Source organism: Gobio gobio (assembly GCF_949357685.1).
Source record: "Gobio gobio genome assembly, chromosome: 3".
NCBI lineage: Eukaryota > Metazoa > Chordata > Actinopteri > Cypriniformes > Gobionidae > Gobio > Gobio gobio.
Window position 1 is genome coordinate 49,628,617 of NC_137099.1, and position 22,331 is coordinate 49,650,947.

General features: G+C 39.7%; 2 protein-coding genes across 14 annotated transcripts in view; one reads left to right on the top strand and one right to left on the bottom strand.

Annotated features, from left to right (window-relative positions):
• The window catches only part of itsn1 (intersectin 1 (SH3 domain protein)), a 64,298-nt gene extending 52,249 nt beyond the window's left edge, over positions 1-12,049 (bottom strand). For 7 of the 9 annotated variants that reach the window (XM_079812992.1, XM_079812988.1, XM_079812991.1 and 4 more), the window contains exon 1: positions 11,857-12,049. The gene's annotated coding sequence lies outside the window, so the exon portion shown is untranslated. Of the gene's footprint in view, positions 1-7,124; positions 7,146-11,452; positions 11,475-11,856 lie in introns of those variants that run through there. The other 2 variants (XM_079812986.1, XM_079812985.1) reach the window with 2 other exon arrangements.
• Positions 12,050-13,041: 992 nt separating this feature from the next.
• Positions 13,042-21,139, top strand: cryzl1 (crystallin, zeta (quinone reductase)-like 1). Of its 5 annotated transcripts, none has more exons than XM_079813014.1 (14): positions 13,042-13,232; positions 13,460-13,541; positions 13,637-13,714; positions 13,901-13,973; positions 14,079-14,123; positions 14,214-14,282; positions 14,373-14,506; positions 16,343-16,454; positions 17,075-17,095; positions 17,225-17,323; positions 18,279-18,391; positions 18,537-18,642; positions 19,664-19,709; positions 20,780-21,132. In XM_079813014.1, exons 2-14 carry the CDS (start codon positions 13,476-13,478, stop codon positions 20,877-20,879), a joined length of 1,062 nt encoding a protein of 353 aa, XP_079669140.1. In that variant the 5' UTR covers positions 13,042-13,232; positions 13,460-13,475; the 3' UTR covers positions 20,880-21,132. The 5 variants fall into 5 exon arrangements, with proteins under 5 accessions (XP_079669140.1, XP_079669143.1, XP_079669141.1 ...); XM_079813015.1 differs by having other exon boundaries at positions 13,045-13,094; XM_079813016.1 differs by having other exon boundaries at positions 13,200-13,320.
• The last annotated feature ends 1,192 nt before the right edge of the window (positions 21,140-22,331 follow it).

The following is a 22,331-nucleotide window of genomic DNA, read 5'->3' on the forward strand; positions in this document are numbered from 1 at the left end:
TGACAGTCCCTCCGACTAGAAATAGAATAATAACCTGAAGTATATGCTGTAACTACAACAGTTCAGACATGCTGAGAACTGATGTGAAGTGAACTCGGGTCCATCCGTCTCTCTGGCAGCAGCTCGTGCCTGCTCGTGCCTCGTAGACCTCGTTAAACCACGCCCCCTCCGCTCATTTAAAATGCAAAGATGTCAGCCAATCACAACAGTGGGCGTTTTTACTGAAGTCTCACAGCAGACACGCCTCTTGAAGCAGGGCATTCAGCCACAGGGCAAACAGCAGTATAGACAAAATGCCTTTTATTTCTAAATTATGACATTTTATGATGTAAACGTCATACTAACAATATAAGTACACCTCAGGAAACATTATAAAATAATAGAAAAATGCCATGCCATGGGACCTTTAATAAACAGAACTGCAGGCGTCTCGCGGAAGAACATTGCAGCCGGAGCTACTTCTCTCTGTTTATGTCTATGGCGAGTCACACAGGGACTCACTTATATGCATCTAGTCATTTTTAAACACAATAAATGTTATGGACTGCAGCTGATAAAGATTAAATCAAGAACTCATACAGGAGCGTTTTTAAATAATTTTCTCCTAATTCATTTTTGGTGGCATTTTTGCCCCAAGCCCCTGTTAATTTCCGACCTTGTTTATGATAATCCAACTGTGGTTTTTCTAGTTAAGTTTGGCTGCAAAGAAACATCAGCGTGAGCCGCGAGGCGTCTGGTAAGTGCATGGCTGCGTCACACCCGTTTCACCCATAGACCGTGGTTTCAATCGGTGAAGTGTTATTCCTTCGCACACGTTTTTTGCACATGCTCTGCTGACAGAAGGCATGAAAAGCAGTTGATTGCAGCACGAAACATAACAGTTGCTCAATCAGTCAGTGTTTAGTTTTTATTCTGATTGTATTATACATTTATTCATGAGAATCGATCGGGTCACTCGCACCAGTGCGCCTAAATATATTTTCGCAGTCGCACGCATTAATTTTCAGGCGCAAATGCGCCCAGAATGGTCGCTATGTAGAGCCCTGGGTGGTTCTTCAAGATCTTGACTCAGTTCATTTGGAGTTAGTTTCATTTCTTCAAATGGTGCAAACTCTGCAAGATTGTAGATAAAAGATTGCCATTCCCCTGCCATTCTGTGATCGGCAAATCATGATCTTGGTGATCGGTAATCGGCCCCGAAAATGCTGATCGGAGCATCTCTAATATATATATATATATATATATAAAATGCACATCCCAAACCTGCGTTTGTTGTAGTTCTCATTTACAGTAAGTCTGACAAAACAAATAACCTCAGTAACACACTTGGACACAAAACAATGAGAAAGTAAGAGAACTATCTGAAGGCCTGGGAATGGTTATCTCCCAGCTGTGTCAACACACACACACACACACACACACACACACACACACACACACACACACACACACACACACACACACACACACACACACACACACACACACACACACACACACACACACACACACACACACACACACACACACACACACACACACACACACACACACACACACACACACACACACACACACACACGTTTGTTTTTGTGAAATGTGAGGACATTCCATAGGCGTAATGGTTTTTATACTGTACAAACCGTATTTTCTATCCCCCTACACTGCCCCTGCCCCTAAACCTAGCCCTCACAGGAGACTGTGCAGTTCACTTTCTGTGAAAAAAAACTTGTTCTGTGTGATTTATAAGCATTTTGAAAAGTGAGGACATGGGGAACGTCCTCATATTTCACCCTCTTTTTGTAATACCTATGTCATACCCATGTCATTATACACATTTGTGTCCTGATATTTCACGAAAACATGCCCACACACACACACACACACACACACTCAGTCTCCAGCAGAGACACCCAGGGCACCTTGGCCAAAGTATTTTAATCAGTTCCAGACTGCTCTCTCTCTCTCTCTCCCATTTTCCTCCACTCTTTTCTTCCTTTCAGTTCGTGCATAATGGAATTCATTGCTCTGCCTCCACAGGGTCCAATCACTGAAAGGGTTTTACAAATAAAACAAACAAACATGCTAATCCAGTCACTGAGGGAAAAAAACTGTGGTAGCAATACTGTATGTAGTACAATTAATAAAATCAATTACATCAAAATTGGCCATTCCCATTTTTTAAAGGAATATTGCAGTGTTTATTATAAATGATTGATCTGTGCGCATCATTTTTAAAATTCATGTGCCCTCAAAATCTTTCATCAAAATAACTTCTTGCCTGCCATCAAAATGGCATTACTTCTCTGACTCATCCTGTGTTTCTTTCCTGTTCAAGCCGTTCACAACAGTTTTGGAGCCCCAGTTAAAACTACCAAGTCAGAAATAATTTAAGAGAAGAAAAGGAAACGCAATGCTAAAGAGGTGAGATGATACTGGAAGTGATATTTCAGTTATTAGAAAAAATAGAATGTACTGGAAATAAAATGTGATAAACAGATATGCACTAACATGGTTACTCAACTGCTCATTTCAATGACTGTTCATCTGAAGAGCTGACAGAGAGCAATGCAGAACCTGAAGTTGTGTGGAAATCACAATGTTTCATCACTCTCACCACCAGATCACATGCCCCTGCCTTCAAAAACGCTGATGCATGAATGTGCTTCATTTCACATCATGTACAGTATCTGAAGCAGTTTCCTGTTGAACAAAACAAGAGTTTGTACTAAAACTCAGTACTATCTGAAGTATTCATTGGAAGGCGTTTGAGCAAGGTTTTATCATAAGCTATGTAGTTTGTGCATCAAACGTTATTTCGATAGAGTGCAATTTCTCTTATTTTACGACTATTTGCGGAAATCCATTATGTCTGAATGCCGTTGGCTCCAGGTTGTGTTTGTATTCTGATTCTCTGAAGCAGTGGGGTATTTCTCAAGATGGAGGACTAAGCCCTTCACAGAGCCTTGACTCAATACTGAAAACATCCAGTTCCTCTGATTAAACAGGACACTGGTGACTCACACACACCCTCTCTCACTGGCAGAGCGCAGTGTCAAACACTGCAGTGCTAGTGACACTGTCACACAGTAGAACCGGCCCTTGTCACGGCCCTGCTAATAACCGTAAGTGTGTGTGTGTGTGTGTGTGTGTGTGTGTGTGTGTGTGTGTGTGTGTGTGTGTGTGTGTGTGTGTGTGTGTGTGTGTGTGTGTGTGTGTGTGTGTGTGTGTCTTTGAGCATCTGACCTACTTTTTCCTGTCACCCTTTTTCTGATTCAAATGAAGCTTTTCCTCGGGACAATGCTCTCAAACACAGCCAATCTGAATGAAAGCCCAGGAAAGGGAAACGTTCTGCGGAACACAGTATGAAACACACACAAACCAATGCTTTCAGAAGATCTGCATGTCTCAGACAGAGTTTAGTTGAACTCTTATTCATTCATTCCTGGCTCAATGATCCAAATCCGGCAGACTGAATCAAGACAAGAGAGGGTGGGGCAAAGAGAGGTGATGTCATACAGCAGGAATGACATCACTAGGTAAGATGAATGTGGGTGCTGCAGTGGTGATGTATTTTTCCAGGCAAAAACCCAAAAAGATTTGTCCATTGTCTTGTGGATTATTGCACAAAATAACCCCTGCGACTAACAAAAGTATATGACCATTATGATAATCTTATCATATGTAGCAACTATTATTATAAATTTAAGGGTTAAATAAAATCCGCATAAGTAAAAAGCTAAAAGGTAGGCTGTCCCTATTAGGGTTGGGCGAGGTCTACCAAATTGGCATCGGATGATGTCTACTGTGAAACATCGTGATGGACGATGACATCAGGGGTGGGTGGGGGGTTGGAGGGCATGATGCGTTCTAAAAATGTGGCGCTCACGTTAAAATCAGTTTAACTTTTTTTTTTAAACATGTCTCAAGACCGTGTGTTTTTCCCATAGACGGTAAAAAAATATGGACGTAGTGACCGTGACGTCACCCATAGGATTCTGAAGAGCAGTTTTGAAGCATAAAGTAGGGGCCGTTGCCATCTTGGCAGCGCGTCATCGCGCGTCACTCCTGGATAATAGAAAATGGGCAAAGAGGCGGGACGTGGGTGGAGCTGAGGTGACACGATGACTAACAGACAGCCCTTAATTATGCAAAACTTTAATGCTTTATATAATGTAAACGAATGAGTTATAAAAAAAATCAACCCCCTTACAGTTGTCACGAAGGCCAAAATTAGCCGTATAGGCCAAAACCACAATTTGTGCCAGGCTGTAAATGTGTTTTTTTCTACTGTAAAGTTTGGCATTTTAACATGGAGCTCAATGAGATTCTGCTCCCTTCTGGAGCCTGTCCCTAGCGGCCAGTCGATGTATTGCAGTTTAAGTCACTTCAGTATTGGCTTCAAGAGAAACTGCGGGAGGCTGACGCTTGGTTTTCCCCCATATTCCGCATCTCACGTTTTTCAAAGCAAAAACACGTTCTGTGTGAACGAGCTCTTAGACTTTACAGTGAAGTGACATAACTGCCAGATTCAAACTCTGCTTTCGCGCTTTAGCTGGCGCTGAATTAGACAGACGCGCTCAGCGCTTCTGTCATATATCACAACTATTTCGTGTTTTCAACCATGTAATGTTTATTTTAGGTTTCAGACATTTAAATACATATAAGTACTAGCAAAACAATACATTTAGAGTTTGTAAATACACACTGGTGTCTATGGAAGCAGCAATAACAATCCAATCCAAATATAATTTGTCCACGTGCTTTATTCATATCAGATACACAGTGTAAGTAACTATAAAGTTTACTCTATACTTTTCCCAGTTCATCGGCCACTTATTGTTGTCAAAAGTACCGACCGTGATACCAAGTCGGTACTAGGGATGAAACGGTATGGAAATTTCACATCACGATTATAGTGACCCAAATTATCACGGTTATCAATATTATCACGGTTTTGTTCAAATGAGACGAATATGTTCAAAAAGAACAGATGCACACACTTAAAACATTTCAACAAGTTATAGATTTGAAAATCAACAAACAACAAATAAATCAAGCAGCTCTATGCACTTTAAGATAGATTCTATTCTGTTGCATTTCCTTCCTTATAATGGTCGTCAATAGCAACGCATAACGCATAAATAATAATAATCTGGTGTAAATATAATCTCTAATATTATCTCTGTAAATATCTTCTCCATCCATATTCTCATCATCAGCTATGACACATTTATATCTAGCATATTTTGTGTACGAGCCCAAACAGTATCCAGTATAACAGTTGGTTATAATGCGCAACGCAATCATAACAGATGGCTTTTGAGAAGACTATAATAAGTTCAAAGTGGCGAGTGTGAGTGGTAGTAATACCAGACGTAGTTTTGGTATTGAGGTCAAAGTCCACTTGCCTTGCGTTCACAGATTTGACGTGTTTCGACTTTCTTCTGGAGTGTTCTGCAGACAGGGTGACCATGTTCGTTTAAGTTTCCCTCAGGACTTTTGTAAAAGCCAGAATATGACCACACCTCAGATTTGGTCCCTTTAGAAGGCTGAACAATCCCCCGAGTGCGGTCACTGCCTTCTGCCATTTCTTCTCATTCAAAAACAGCGTTGGCACTGCGCCTGCACCAGACTGATGCTGATTGGACAGGATTTACCGCAAGTTTTCAAAATCGTGATAATCACGCCCGGTTTAAATGATAATTAATCTTTAAATGATATTACTAACCGTCAGTACATTTTATCGTGGTTTATCGTGAAACCGGTAATCGTTCCATCCCTAGTCGGTACTGAAATGTAAAAAATGTGACGCTTTGGGCACTGTTGAGCGGAATCGTAAACAGCTCTGATTGCCCATTGTGCTCACGCGCTCATCAAATATGTCTGTCATTGGCTACAATGACCAGCGCTTTAAAAACATGTTATAAATAAATATACATCAATGACGCTTTTCACAGAGCGCTTGCACAGATACACACAGGAGCGTTTGAATGCAGGCACCTATGAGCCTACTGGTTGACGCCTGCTTGTGCTTTCAGATGCTCAGGCTCCCACTTTCAAAACACTTTCAAACACTTCTGTGTGCTTTCAAACGCTCCCGTGCATTGCAGCCAATCACAGACACATCCGATGAGCGCGTGAGCACAATGGCCAGTCAGAAGCGTTTACGATTCCAGCTCAACAGCGCTCAAAGCGTCACATTTTTTAAATTTCAGTACCGACCGACTTGGTATCGCGGTCTGTGCTTTTGACAACACTACGGCCACTTACTTGCATGTATTTCGCGAGAAACAGATGAATTCATGTGATGTTAATCTGACTAACAGGACTCGCTGAACTGCGGCGCAAATTAACGTAGCATTCTTCTCACGTTATAGATCAAGATCAAGGTTTATAAATCAAGTCTTTTATCATTTACAAGTCATTTATAAAGGTTTTTAAACGGGAAAACACACTCACTTACACGTATTCGAGAATTGGAATATATGATGACATGTTAAGCAAGTTTGTGAATATTTTGAGTAAAAAACAAAATAAAAGCGATACATCTGTCATACAGCGCTATTTTGACATGACGCGGCGCCATGGAAACAATATCACGAAGCCGGCTCAACATTGTGATGTCTGTCAGCCATCGGCGATGGACGATGGCATCGTCTGTCGGCCCAACCCTAGTCCCTATCTATTTCTAAACATATTTCTCTACACATTTTTCAGTCAATAATTTGACAATTATGTCAAATATTACTAAAATGTGTTTTCAAATTATGCAGAAAAATAACAATACTTATGATGATAAATATCTGGAGTGTGTTAGATGATCAAATCAATCTATCCATTCGTCAATCAATAGATTTATATACCGAACCAGATTCAGAAGCAATATTAGTCTGATGGACAAAATCAGGTGCCATCCTACATTATTTCTCGTTTGAGAAGCCATTTAGTCTCCCTCACTCCCCGAAGTTATACAACACCCTGCACAGAGACAGTGGAAAAAAACACATGTGCAATTCACACAGATGGACACACACATCCAGCGGTGGATTCATTAGTCAGGTGACGCGAGACCCCGGGGCCAAAGGGAGTGCAAGTATTAATAGTGTCAACATCACACTCACACTCCTGTTTGCATTCCTTCCAAGAAGGCTTGGGGTCCTACGCGAACAAGTCAGCCAAACGCACCCACACGTTTGCATTCCACACAAAAGCACAACAGTCTCTCCTGGACCGTGTCTGACTTTGACTGCAAAACATAAGCAGAGAGTGTATTTAAACTTCTACCCACAGGTCACTTTCACAACACATTTGAGCCTGAACAGTCGTTGAATGAATGCAATTTCAACCTTGTCAACATCAATACCTGATACGGTTCTAGAAAGCACAGGAACCCGAGAAGAGCAAATCACTGCAGAGCCCCTGGTTTCCGTTAAGGGCAGACAGAAAGAGAAGTGGGAGTCGATCTTGCTACAGTCTTAGTGTTCAAACGATATTCAGAGATGCTTATGGTTCCACTGACACCCCCAGCATTTCAATAATTCACTACTCAATAAATCACAGACAATCTGCACTCCACCCATATTTAATGCAGTCCAGACACATGCAGAGGAATCCAGCTTCAAATGAAATCCTAACCATCCTAACCGATCTTTCATAACACGCAGCTAGGCTAGCAAAAGATTCAGTATCGCAACCTGTTCTCAAATTTATTTCTGATCTCGTCTCATTTGTTCTGTTCCGTCTTGAAGCATTAAAGAAAAGCCATAAACATGGATGCAGAAATGCTTTCTCTGCAGCTGAGGTAGGCAGAACAGCTCAGCTGTAACAGTGAGAACAGATAGTACATCTTCCATGGATTTTACCGGTTTTGTCTGAGCAGAATCTGAGCCTGGATCAGGTGATAAAGAGAGAATCACTCAGGACACTAAATACAACGGCTTCCGGAAGAGGGCCTGTATTGTTGTGCTTCTGTCCAATGTTAAGACAAGGTTACAGTCACTGCTCTGTACAAGACGCCACACACACACACACACACAGATTAAAGATTCGTGGCTGACCTATAACTATATATAAATTACTACAATAACAAAATATGCATTAAGATGAAGATAAACATATGGGTAAATTGTCAGTGACAATTATAAATTACTTACAGTTTCTTTACAGTTATTGATGCATCCCTAAAGTACCGAAAAAAGGTACCATTGGGTACCGGTACCTGAAATTCAGTACCGGTACCCAACGGTACCTTTTTTTGGTAATTACCGTTTAAAATGTGAACGGTACCCAACCCTATCCAACTTTATCAGCATAAAGTATACTTGCATAGATCAATCTATATATATATATACCACTATACAGCATATCTCAGTGGCTTGACTGCTGATAAATGACTATAAGGCATGAAGATATTAAGATATTATAAACATCAACAAGCTTGCAATTTTCTGTAAAGCTGCTCTAAAACAATGTGCATTTATGCAGAGCGTTATACAAAAATTTGACTCGATAAGGCGACTGTAGAAGTTTGGCTTCGCCGAGGATGCACACATTAATCGGACTGTAATCATATAACTGAGATTACAATGTTGTATAACGTACACATTATTTAATCAAATTATGCATTTCAAAAACCCCAGACCCTGCCCTACATAAGTACATACACACGCTATAAACACAGCTTTACACTCAAACCCCTCAGCAGCAAAGCAAATACACTTACAGACCGCCATTTATAATTTGTTTAGCAAAAAGCAGGCAGGAATAGCTGAAATTATTCAGGCCTTCTGGAGCAGAGCACTGGGGTGAGAGATTGAGGGTCCCTCTCTCTTCCTGTTAACCTAATTATCTAGACAAAAAGCTGCTTCTGAGCCAACGATCAAACAAAGAGAAACAAATTTCAAAGTGAGTAGCAAAAGGGCAGCGCGCATATCAGCGGTGAACAAAAAAAAGAGACCAGACACGCACACACACACAGAGCCGGCCTGTCATCCATCCTGCTGGGAGCGAGCGGTGCACAGTGGATTGCGGATCTCTTTTATCTCGCACCCCAGACTAAATCTCAGCTGTACACCTGTGGGGGATGGGGAATAGAGAATGGAGAATCTATGGATGGGAGGAGAGACAGGAAGAGAAAGTGGCCGGATAAACTTGAGGTTGCAAAAAACAGCCTCTAATGACTCGTGAACTGAATGGCCTAACAATAAGCTCCTCTTGAGCCTGCACTTAAAACTGAGGCTTTCAAATGCTCCATTATCCTCATCTAAACAAGGCCTGCAAGCACCATAGACACGGAGCACGTTTACATGACTTTCAGATTAAAGGCCATTTTCTGATTACATTTTCATTATAAAAAGACATTATTGGAATATTCCTCTTTAAATGAAATCGGAAGAAACCAGAGGGGCGGCTGGCCACACTACATTTTAGCTCTATTGAATTATTCCATATCATACGCATGCAAATGCGGGACACCAGAAACGCATTGCTCATGCAAGTTTTGCATTTCACTGTGTTCCAACGGTCAAGAGAAGATGTGTGACCACCAGTGATGCCAGTAATGCGTTACTTAGTAATGCATTACTCTAATCTGACTACTTTTTCCAGTAACGAGGAATCTAACGCGTTACCATTTCCAAACCAGTAATCAGATTAAAGTAATTTCTACAAGTCACTGTGCGTTACTATTTTTGTCATTTTCCTTAGTAAAAATGTATATTTTTGCTTTCTTCTTGCATCTCGAGGAGAGTATTTATGTTAAGTAGGGCTGCGCAATATATTGAAATTATCTAAATATAGCAAATGTTCATAACGCAATATGCATATCGCAAGGGCACGCAATATCTGAATGATTTTAATAGGCTACTTCAACATTGTGAAAAGTGTAAGTTTTAGGTCGACGCATATAGCGGAGAATAGACTGAGCACGCGACTGTTACTTATGTGACTTGCTTGATGTTAAAAAGAGTTATTAAATGCAATAACTTGCGAAAAACAACTCCTTGCAGTTTCGCGCTGTCTGCTGTCTGACACACACACCGAAACGTGCGCACAAGCCGTTCTTTTTTCTGTGTCTTGTTACACACTCAAACTGTCAAATACACACACGGTTATGTTAAAATGGCTTATGCTTTAAGTGAAAAGATATCAGTTGGGGAAAGAAATAGATTTTACACACTGAAAGCAATATCGTATCGCATATTGAATATCGCATTATTTAACAAGGATATCGCATATCACATTTTTCTTCAATATCGCACAGCCCTAATGTTAAGTGAAGTCAAGAAAGACTGTCTTTATTACATTTTTTATTAAAACATTTTTTTTTTTCAGGAAATATTTTTTTTAAATGTCAAGAGATACATTGACGTTACTGTTAAAAATGCACTTCCAATAAAGTGAGCGTTGGCAAAAACGGTTGTCAATTTTATGTTGAGGCGGCAGGGGTGTTGTCGGCAGCTGCTAAATGTAACTCATAAAGTAACTTGTAATCTAATTTAGTTACTTATTCAAAGTAACTGTGGCAACACTGGTGACCACCAATCGAAGACCAATACGTCACGGAGTGACCACAAAACAGAAATAATAAACTAACATAAACTGCAGGTGTGTCATGTGGCAGAAGCAGGCTGTATATTTTGTTACATTTTGGGATTAGTATTTGTCATGTTAAAAAAAATATTTCACTTTCCTCAGATTTCTAGAAACCAGAGAATAAGCTTAATGTGATTGACAACCAGGTTAATGTTACTATACTTATATAATCAGAATATGACCGACTTTTGATTACGGTATGATTGGAATATTAGTATACACTCAAAAAGCAGCCAATTATAGAAACACCTCAATGTTCAGATGAATTTATATTTACATTAATATGGGTTAAACATTTACGCTTGGTTGGACCCCTCGAGCTTTAAAAAGGTTGGTAGATCTGATCTTAAATCAGTTTGAGGTCACATTTTTTAGGCATTACTCAGGGCGGCAGGTTTCAGGGCCAGTCCTGGGATCAAGGAGTGCCTCTATAAACCAGGACTTGATCAGGTTTACGACCATACTGTCCCAGGCCAAAAGGCTCCAGCTGCATTTCTCATAAGATCTTATAAACCTCCCTCCAATCTGACAGTGTTTACATACTACACATGATAGTGGCTTTAAGACAAAGCACCCAAATCCGCGACCAGCCTGGAACTACAGCATCTGAGCCTTAATCACCCTCCTTCAGACATAATCACAGGATAATAACCTCTGTTTCTCCTGGCTAGCATGCACTCACGTGTGTGTATTGACTGCTTTGGAGACGAGACGGGTCTCCATGAGTGGAGACGAGACCTGCAGCCATGTGTGGAGGAGAAGATGACCTGTATCTTCATCATACAGCCACACCAGTACACTGGCTAAACTCAGGCTAAACTCAATGTTACTACATCCTACATATAGCACACATTACCTCAGCACTCTCAAGGTCCAGACAGCCCACTATATCCATGAGTTTTCCCTCAGAAACCATCCGTTTTCGAGCGGCTGTCACTGAAAATATAACACCAGCAGCCGTTAGCCGGTGTGCTAACTACCAATAAATCAGAGCTGAGCTTTAGCTGCAATCTCTGCGTGGAGAGAGAGCTTACAGAGGCCTATTTCTGTGAATAAGCGACTAGGGGAGAGTAGTAGTATTGTTACTGAGCTGAAATAACCGTTGAAGTGACCCCGCTGCCTTGCGCGAGCGACTAAATTCGCTCGAAGCGCGCGCTGATATCCCGTAGATTCGCTCGCTCTCTCGCTCTCGCAGCGGACGGACGGACGCAGTCACTGTCAAAAAAGGACAATCGGCCTGAGACACACAAACACTCTTACCTCATCATTCAGTTTCCATTATATCTCCAACACTCCGAGTTGGAATAAACTAGAGGAGCATGGGATGGCAGGCGGGCGACTCTTCTTTCCTTTTTTGTTAAATGTGCGAGATAAATTCCAGGCTTATTTCGCTGCTCCTTCGGGCTCCTCGTTTCCTCCGTGCAGCTTCGCTAGTAGTGAAGTAAAAAGAGGAAAAAAACGAAACCTTGCGGACGTCATTCAGTCCTCCGTGTGTGTGCGTTCACTGCAGACAGAGGGCGCACTGTGGCCCAAACCAATGCATTCACCAAGAAAGAAATCTGTAGTTTTCTATTTTAAATGTATCTCTGTTTAACGTATTTACAGCCATTTTATGATCTATTTTAATCTATAAATATTACATTTATGTATTTCAATATACGATAGATACAGTGGGATGGAAATGGGACTGTCGGACTCGTTTCCACACTTTACTGTCACACAATCAAGTCGTACACCCATTTTCAGTTTATATTTATATTAATGTTGAGCTCCGCTCCGCGTCGTGCCTAACAACGCCATTTAGCTGTTATAAATTCACTGTAAACCACGGCTTCTTGGGGATTATTGCTTTATTTGTAATTTTTCCTAATATTCGGATGGGCAGACCAAGGCTTCGTGAAACACTGAAAAAGCGAATATTGTGTCGAAGCTTCGAAATGATGACGTATCGAAGCATCGTTTACTGAAGTAACTTTGGCAGTTTGATACACGCTCTGAATCAATTGATTCGAAACAGATGATTCGTAAATCTTCGAAGTTTCTTAAAGCAGTGTTTTGAAATTGCCATCACTAATATTCAGTTATTAAAATGAGTTGCTTCTAAGGGCCTAATCGGCTCTTTCAAACAGTTTGTTCTCGACTTGTTACGAATCGGTTCGGTACTCGACTCAGGAGCCGCTTCGAGTCACGAACGAATCGTTCAGATCGGTTGGGCGAACCGATTCAACAGATTCATTTTAAAATGACGGTTCGTTGCTGATTTATTGCATTATTTATTGATTTAAAACTGTTATATTGTTTTATTTTATTTAGAGTACGTCGGTATATATTTCAGATTCATTGAGGACATTTATTTCGTTCAAATAAGCGGTTGTTTAACATAATCCAGCTTTAAACAGGCTTTTTCTTTCTATGTGTTTATATTTCTACTGCCTACGTCACGCTGAACGAGTCACGTGCAGAGGAAATGAACAAAACACTACCGCAGTCAGCTACATGTTAGTAGGTTTTAAAATACTCTTACCTACAAAAAGATATTATGTAGCGTAACATAAGCAGATATTATATCTACAATGTTGAATCTTTAAAACGACTTGCGAGACATAAAGGGCTATGCAAAGGAAAACAAGCAGCTAGTAAGCAAATTAACGTATTCTGCACAAATTGTATTTTATCATTGACGTGCACAGTCCAAGTGTAAAAGAGATTGCACATGCAATAAATGTAATGAATTTCTTTCGAGATCGTTCTGTATTACCTATTGTTGCAATCATATTATTAATACAGTATTTCAGTCAGCTTGTTGTTATTACTTGTTCTAATTATATCATTTTTATTGATTGTATTATTATTATAATTCCAGAACAGCTAGAATTGCCATGAAGGGACTTTACTGCAAACCAGGAGGAGACCAGGGTGATGTGAAGTTTGTCTTACAGGAGACGGTGAGAGTGATCCGTGCATTTACATACCCACATTTTCTTAAACAAATCTAATAAGCAATTTGAAATTGACTGATGTCCTTTGCATTTTGTCACAGAATGTACCCACTAACATCGGCAACCATCAGGTCAAAGTTCAAGTAAAAAGCTGTGCACTTAGTCCGGTTGATTTTAAGGTAACTATGTGATTGATAATGTGATTGACGCTTGCAGAACAGCGTCTGGAGAATAATAGCACATTTCAATCATTTGTTTCAAGCATCAAAATATGTACAAAACATGATGGACATTATTTAGGCAAAATCACCCCCATTTCACGAACTACTTTTTATTTTTATGAATATTTTGCATCCATGTTTCAGCTGTGTGAGGACCTCAGGCTTGAGAACGAGCATGTCCCAGTTGGAAGGGAGATCACCGGGGTTGTTCTACAAGGTTTACATGACTTCTTGTGTATTTGACACCATTACCTTTTACTGCTGATTAATAATCAATTCAACTTGACTGATAAATCTGATGCGATGCGATATCCTTTTTCAGTTGGACCCAAAGTGACGTTTTTCCAGCCAGATGATGAGGTTGTTGGTAAGAACTTTATTAGACTCTCTTTTTTTATTAGAGTATATATTTGTTTTATATGTATATACTCAAATAAACATTTGCATGTCTTCTCAGGAATTCTCCCTCTGGATGCCGAGCAGTCTGGCCTTTGTTCCGTTGTGCTTATTGATGAATATAATTTAGGTATTGTTGATCGCATTAAAATCCTACCTAGTTTCTTAAAGATACACTGCTTTTCTAACAATGTACTTTTTGTTTTCCATATGCTAACAGTTCAGAAGCCTGAGAAAGTGAGCTGGTTTGAAGCAGCAGCAGTAATTAAAGACGGTCTCAGGGCCTACACTGCTCTCCATACTCTGGCTCGGATGGCTGCGGGTCAGACTGTACTAGTGCTGGATGGGGCTGGTGTAGGTATCTGTGCAGAGGTCATGGGGGCAACACCTTCCTGATGCTTCCTAATAGTTTTAGTATAAGTTTGAGCAGAAGTTTCTTATGCTCACCAAGGCTGCATTTATTCGATTAAAAAAATACAATAAAAACAGTAATATTGTGACATATTATTGCCATTTAAAATAACTATTTTCTATTGTAATATCTTTTAAAATAATGATTCATTCCTGTGATTGTAAAGCTGAATTTTCAGCATCATTACCCCTGTCTTCAGTGTCACATGATCCTTCAGAAATCATTCTAATATGATCATTTGATGCTCAAGAAACATATCTTACTATTATCAATGTTGATTTTTTTTTTGTTGTTGTTGGAAACTGTGATGCTTTGTTTGATTAACAGAACGTCACAAAAAAACAGCATTTATTTGAAATAGAAATCTTTTGTAACATTACCCCCCGTTTCACAGACAAGGCTTAAGCCTAGTCCCAGACTAAAATGCATGTTTGAGCTGTTTTAACTGAACGCAACTTGCACAGACATACGCTATATTGCCAAAAGGTGCCTTTACATGCACATGAACTCCCATTCTTAATCCGTAGGGTTTAATATGGAGTTGGCCCACCCTTTACAGCTATAACAGCTTCAACTCTTCTGGGTTTGTGAGGTCAGGCACTAATGTTGTACGAAAAGGCCTGGCTCGCAGTCTCCGCTCTAATTCTTCCCAAAGGTGTTCTATCGGGTTGAGGTGAAGGCCAGTAAAGTTCCTCCACACCAAACTCGCTCATCCATGTCTTTATGTACCTTGCTTTGTGCACTGGTGCGTAGTCATGTTGGAACAGGAAGGGGCATCCCAAAACTGTTCCCACAAAGTTGGGAGCATGAAATTGTCCAAAATGTCCTGGTTTGCTGAAGCATTAAGAGTTCCTTTCACTGGAACTAAGGGGCCAAGCCCAACCCCTGAAAAACAACCCCACACCATTATCCCCCCTCCACCAAACTTTACACTTGGTACAATTCAGTCAGGCAAGTACCGTTCTCCTGGCAACCGCCAAACCCAGACTCGTCCATCAGATTGCCAGACGGAGAAGCAAGATTGGTCACTTCAGAGAACACATCTCCACTGCTCTACAGTCCAGTGGCGGCGTGCTTTACATCCGACGCGTTGTATTGCACTTGGTGATGTAAGGCTTGGATGCAGCTGCTCGGTCATGGAAACCCATTCCATGAAGCTCTCTACGCACTGTTCTTGAGCTAATCTGAAGGCCACACAAAGTTTGGAGGTCTGTAGCTATTGACTCTGCAGAAAGTTGGTGACTTCTGCACACCGTGCACCCTTTTCTCACAACTCTTTAAGTTAATTAACTCATTTAAGACTGCTCTTATGAGAATACTCGATAAAACGGGCATTTTGGCATAATTCTGTGTTTTATTGTTTGTTCAAGCGCGAAAGACAACTTGATTTTTGGTGCAAGTTTTTCTGTGCGTCTTGTGTGTGTGTGTGTCAGGACATTCACAGACAGCACGTTCATATAATGAATTATGACGGAAAAATAAACTGAAAAAAAAAAAGAATCACATGCATTAATGCGCTAATTTTAGCACCAGTTAAACAGCACTGAATAAAAGTATTTATTTCTTTCAAAAAGTAAAAAAATATTACTGACCCCAAACTTTTGATACGATAGTATATATGTTGAAACAGGTCAATTTTGTCATATTCTGATATTTTGAAAATAGATTATTGTTGTTATCATTTAGTGGTCTTCTAATATCAGAATCAGCACAGCAGTTTTACAGCCAATGTTTGTCTAAAATCATTATCATGCACTTCCTGTTTTGTGTGCATGCAGCCCTTTGGAGTTCTGGCCATTCAGCTCGCCCACTATCACGGTGTGAAAGTCCTGGCTACAGCTTTGTCTCCGGACGACCAGAAGTTTTTGGAAGAGCTCCGGCCGAGTGTGGGTGGGTACTGAAGTGAAGCATTGTGGAGAGGAATGACAGCCAAGATATTTTCCCAATGAAGTGTCAGTTTAGGATGGAGTCCAAGATGGTTTCACTAAGCGCTTCACTGGAAGTTTTGATTCTTGAAAAACTTGGCATGAGTTGTTCGACAAACTGGGGCCAATCTTTTTTCATCTTTAGTTGTTATCTCTTTGAAAGTTGATCTGTTCTCTTGTATTTGTGGTGTCTGATGTGATCTCATTTTGTGAGCATATGAAAACCATCATCACATTTTATGTAAAAGTGAGAAGTATCAAATCTACCAAAGTCTAATCATATGTAGAAATCAATACGTTTTGATTGTTGCTGAGGGCATGTTCTCATATTTCAAAGATGTTTTGTAATGCTGGCAGTTCAAAGATTCAAACCCCTTCCTTTCCTCTGATGTGATTTCCTCTGTTCCTCTGAAAATCAAAACAGATTTGATTTGTCCTAGATTTTTGTCTTTCTTTAAACTCGCTCACATTGATTGTCAAAGCTTTTTCTGATAGTGCCTTTCTTATCCTCTCACTTCTGCCTTGAACATCTCTTTGTCTTTCTTTGCCGTTTGACTTTCTTCCTGCTGTTTGCACTTGCTCAAGGTGTGCAGGAATCACTTTTAGGTAAGTTACGTATAGGAGAAATCTCTTCTATAGGTGCATCTATTCACACTAACATATCCATTACAAATACTTTGACACCATGTACACATATTTGAAATGCTTCATTGAGATTAATGTCTCTTCCTTCAGCTCGAGTGATCAGAGTGTGGGAATCAAAGGAGAACTTGGTGGACTCGTGCCTTGAAGAAACTGGAGGTCTTGGAGTGGACATCGTCATTGATTCAGGAGGTTCGCCACCACTTTATATGACATTTCTAACCATTTAAGCATAGTCTTCTCATATCGGGTTTAAATTATATTAATACTGAATTTGTGTCCTCTTGCATTTGTGTTGAAAATTTTAATGTATTATTTAAATGCTTGGAATGCATACGCTACCTTTCAAAAGTTTGGGGTTGGCAATTTTTTTTAAAAGTAAGAAGTCTCTTCTGCTCACCAAGGCTGCATATATATGATAAAAAAAAATCTGTAAAAACACTTATATTGTGAAATATTATTACAATGTAATTTTTTTTATATATATATTTTAAAATGTAATTTATTCCTTTGACGGCAAAGCTGAATTTCTTCTCGTCTTTAGTGTCACATGATCTTTCAGAAATTATTTGAATGTACTATTTTAGGGTTCAAAAAACATTTATTATTATTCTTAAGTTGAAAACAGTTGTGCTGCTTGATATTTTTGTGAAAACCGTGATGCACTTTACAGGATACTTGATTAATAAAAAGTTCAAAACAACAACATTTATTTGAAAAAGAAATCTTGGTAATACTTTAGTTCTCACTATTAACTTGTTGCTTATTAGCATATATATTACTAGGATATTAGCTGTTTATTAGTACTTATAAAGCACATATTAATGCCTTATTCTGCATGACTATATTCTACATCCCTTAATCCATACCCAAATTAAACAACTACCTTACTAACTATTAATAAGCAGTAATAAGGAGATCATTAAGGCAAAAATCGTAGTTAATTGTGAGAAATAGACCCTAATCTAAAGTGTAACCGAAATGTAAAAATCTTTAGTATCACTTTTGCTCAATTTAATGTGTCCTTGCTAAATAAAAACATAAATTTTCTTTAAAATAATCTCACGTGACCCCCCAAACCTTTGAACGGTAGTGTACATGTACATTTTCAATTTGCAGTGTATAATTTTGAGCCTTTCTTGTACAGTGAGACTTTATGAGGAGGAGGCAGAAGCTCAGAGGCATCGCCCACATAAACATGACCTACTTACCCTTCTTTCAGTTGGAGGTCATTGGGTCACCACAGAACAACACTTACAGGTTAGTAGCTTCCTGTTCTCTTTAATATACCTTTACATTCTGCATTTTAAGTCTTTGTTTTATACATCAATTATTCATTGACTAGCAGCATCGATTTATACATTTAGATCAACTTAATACGATCATTATTATCCTCTTTTCCAAGCTGGACCCTCCTGACAGTCGCATTCTCTTCCTGAAGGCAGCATCTCTCTCGTTCCTTAATGACGAGGTGTGGACAACATCCCGTGCCCGGCAGGGCCGATATCTTCGTATCTTTTACTACAAACTTAATTAATCTGTAACTGAACACTGCCTCCTGATTGCAAAGCATTCAGGCCTCAGCTTTGTTTGTATGGCCGCATTTACACTGCAGGTCTTGATGCCCAATTCTGATTTTTTTTTTTAAGACCAGCTTACATATTTGATATCTGCATTTACACTACACACTTGGCAAGACAACCCATACTGACCCGGAAAAGCTTAGGCCCAAAAGGAAGTAAAAACGGAGCGATTTGCGATGAACACATGAAATGATAATACAAGTTTTTGCTTTCTGCACCATCTTTAAAGGTCATTGGGTTGAGCCTTCGTCCTCCATTGCGCCATTGAAAAGAGTCATGTGATCAGAGTTGGTTGACGTCATTCGCCACCGTACATTCAGTGACGTATGACGCGCATTGATGGAAATATCCGATCTGTCCACTTACATGGCAGACATTTCATATCAGATTATTTCTACATATGAATGAGGCCTGAAACCGATCTGAGAATATCAGAATCCATTTTCCTTTTTACATGTTCGTGGGTCATATTCGATCTGTGTCACATGGGAGGAAAAAAAATCAGAATTGGGTTACTTGAACCATGTAATGTAATGTGCCCTATGTTTAAGAGATCCAGCTCATTCTATAATGTATTTAGCAAATCGTTTTATACAAAGTGACTTGTATGCAATGCTTGCCATGAAGCCTTAATATAGACTCCATTAAAATGTCTGATAGGCAGATCTTTATTCTTTAGACAAACCACTAATGTTTTACTCTCCAGTGGAATGAAGAAAAGAGATCTGACTAGATTGTATCAGAGACTGAAATCGCTATATGTTGCAATGAGGTCATTGGGTTCCTCAGTGTGCATATGGCTTGTCCATGCTAATTTGATATATTTGAGACCTGAGGGTTTTCTCCCAGTGTCCTCAGGCTACTGGAACGATCTTTTCAACAACATACAGGACACGTGGTTTCCTGTCTGTAACTGGGTTATTTGCCTTTAGTCTACTCTCTCTCTCAGATATCTTGAAAGATGTGATGGATAAACTCAGCACAGGGACCTTCAGGTGAGAATGAGGAATAACCAAGTGTGTGAAAGTAGGTATGAGAGTCTGTACAGGAGGAGCAATTATGAACTTAAAGGGTTAGTTCACCCAAAAATGAAAATTCTGTCATTAATTACTCACCCATATGTCGTTCGACACCCGTAAGACCTCCGTTCATATTCGGAACACAAATTAAGATATTTTTGTTGAAAGCTGATGGCTGAGAAAGGCTTCAGATAGGCCTCCATTGGCATTCAGTACATTTACACTCACAAGACCGATAAAAGGCACTTAAAATGTCGTTACAAAGTCCATCTCACCACAGTGACTCTACAATAATCTTACGATGCGACAACAATAGTTTTTGTGCGCAAAAAAAAAATCAAAATAACACCTTTATCCAACTTGTTATTGCCTTCCGCGTGTGCCTCCACGACGCATGCGCGAGAATATGACGTAGCGCTGGGGTTCGGGAATCCATGAAATGCACACTTAAGCCCCATTTTGAGCACTACGCCGAGACCTAAAGCACGATCAATGTAGAATTCAACAGCTCAGACACGCTCGTCTTCCTCTGATTGTAAACAAACCGCTTCTGGGTCATGTGTCCGAACGCCGGATCTGCGTCATATTCTCGCGCATGCGTCGTGGAGGCACACACGGAAGGCAGTAACAAGTTGGATAAAGGAGTTATTTTGATTTTTTTTGCGCACAAAAACTATTGTCGTCGCATCGTAAGATTATTGTAGAGCTACTGTGGTGAGATGGACTTTGTAACAACATTTTAAGTGCCTTTTATCGGTCTTGGGAGTGTAAATGTACTGAATGCCAATGGAGGCCTATCTGAAGCCTTTCTCAGCCATCAGCTTTCAACTAAAATATCTTCATTTGTGTTCCGAATATGAACGGAGGTCTTACGGGTCTCGAACGACATGAGGGTGAGTAATTAATGACAGAATTTTCATTTTTGGGTGAACTAACCCTTTAAAAACTGAATGTATGTGGGCTGTGTCTGTAATACAGAGAGGAAAAGTGTGAAATCCGCTTTGTCGTTGTGGATGGTGTTGAATTTGACTGTTGTCTCTGTGCAGGCCACAGTTGGAGGACCCTGTGCCTTTATATGAAGCCACAGTCTCCATGGAGATGGTGCAGAGAAAGCAAACGAGGAAGAGAATAGTTGTCAAGCTTTGAAGAGGACTAAAAAAATATGTTTGCCATAATTCTGTAAATTGTAGTCGTTGTTGTTATAAATCTCATATTGTCAGTTGCACTTTCAGTGGATTGTAAACACATTAAAATTCTTTCAATGGAAATCAAGCTCATTTGACCAAAACAATAGATGCATCACAAAGCAAAAACTATACAGTGGCAAGAAAAAGTATGTGAACCGCTTATGGAATCTGTGAAAATGTGAATAATTTTAACTAAATAAAAGAGATCATACAAAATGTATGTTATTCTTTATTTAGTACTGTTCTGAAGAAGATATTTTTTTCTTTTTTTTTTTGTCAACAAGACAAAAAAAATGCTGAATTTATTCAAATGACCCCGTTCAAATGTTTATGAACCATTGATTCAAAAATACTGTGTGTCGTTCCCTGGATGACCCACGGCTGTTTTTTTGTTTTGTGATGGTTGTTCATGAGCCCCTTGTTTGTCCTGAGCAGTTAAACTGCCCAATGTTCTTCAGAAAAATCCTCCAGGTCCTGCACATTCTTCAGTTTTCCAGCATCTTTTGCACATTTGAACCCTCTCCAGCAGTGACTGTATGATTTTGAGATCCATCTTTTCACACTGAGGACAATTGAGGGACTCAAACTAAAAAAAGGTTGAAACATTCACTGATGCTCCAGAAGGAAACACGATGTATTAAGCAGGGGGTGAAAACTTTTGAGCAGGATGAAGATGTCCAAATGTTTCTTATTTTGTTTAAAAAAAAAAAAATTTAATTTAGAAGCAACAGAAGATACTTACATGTTTCCCAGAAGACAAATTAAGAAAGATTCACCATGATCTTCCAATTCAATAAGTTTTCACCCCCCAACTCCTAATGCATCGTGTTTCCTTCTGGAGCATCAATGAATGTTTCAACCTTATTTAGTAGTTGTGTTTGAGTCCCTCAATTGTCCTTAGTTTTTTTTATATGTGATAGTATTGCATTGTTACAGATCGTTTGATATCTATTGATTATGTGTACGTGTCTAACTGAACATTAGCACGCTGTCAAAGGCTGAAGAATCCTTTATTTGTGGTGTTGTTGGTTCATTGCGAATCGGGATCAGACTCGGACATGCAACATTATGGGCTAGGGCTCGCAAAGCCCAACGTCCCAGCCCGGGGCTATGTGTTTTTCAGATGTGCTATCTTAAATAGTGAAATAACATTCCTTTCTTGATGTGCGTTCACTCTCTTGACTTGATATTTGAAGGAAAAATACAACCGCGGAAGTTTTGATCATGCAGTCTGCGACGTACTTGGTGCGCGCGCACATGTGCGTGTGATGCACAGTTCACGCTTATATCCACCGATCGGGCGGGCCAAGTAATAAAAAAATATAATTCCAATCAATCGTGGATGGATGAGAGATAAATCATTGTGTTTGTTTGATAAATATATTTTGCGAGCCCTGTGGGATGAATCATT

What these genes read in the sequence shown, in the direction of transcription:
- cryzl1 (XM_079813014.1), top strand. Translation starts at nt 13,476, where the DNA reads ATGAAGGGACTTTACTGCAAACCAGGAGGAGACCAGGGTGATGTGAAG. An exon ending in CACCGGGGTTGTTCTACAAG is followed by an intron (nt 13,974 to 14,078) that starts GTTTACATGACT and finishes ATCCTTTTTCAG; the next exon opens with TTGGACCCAAAGTGACGTTT. An exon ending in AGAGCTCCGGCCGAGTGTGG is followed by an intron (nt 16,455 to 17,074) that starts GTGGGTACTGAA and finishes CACTTGCTCAAG; the next exon opens with GTGTGCAGGAATCACTTTTA.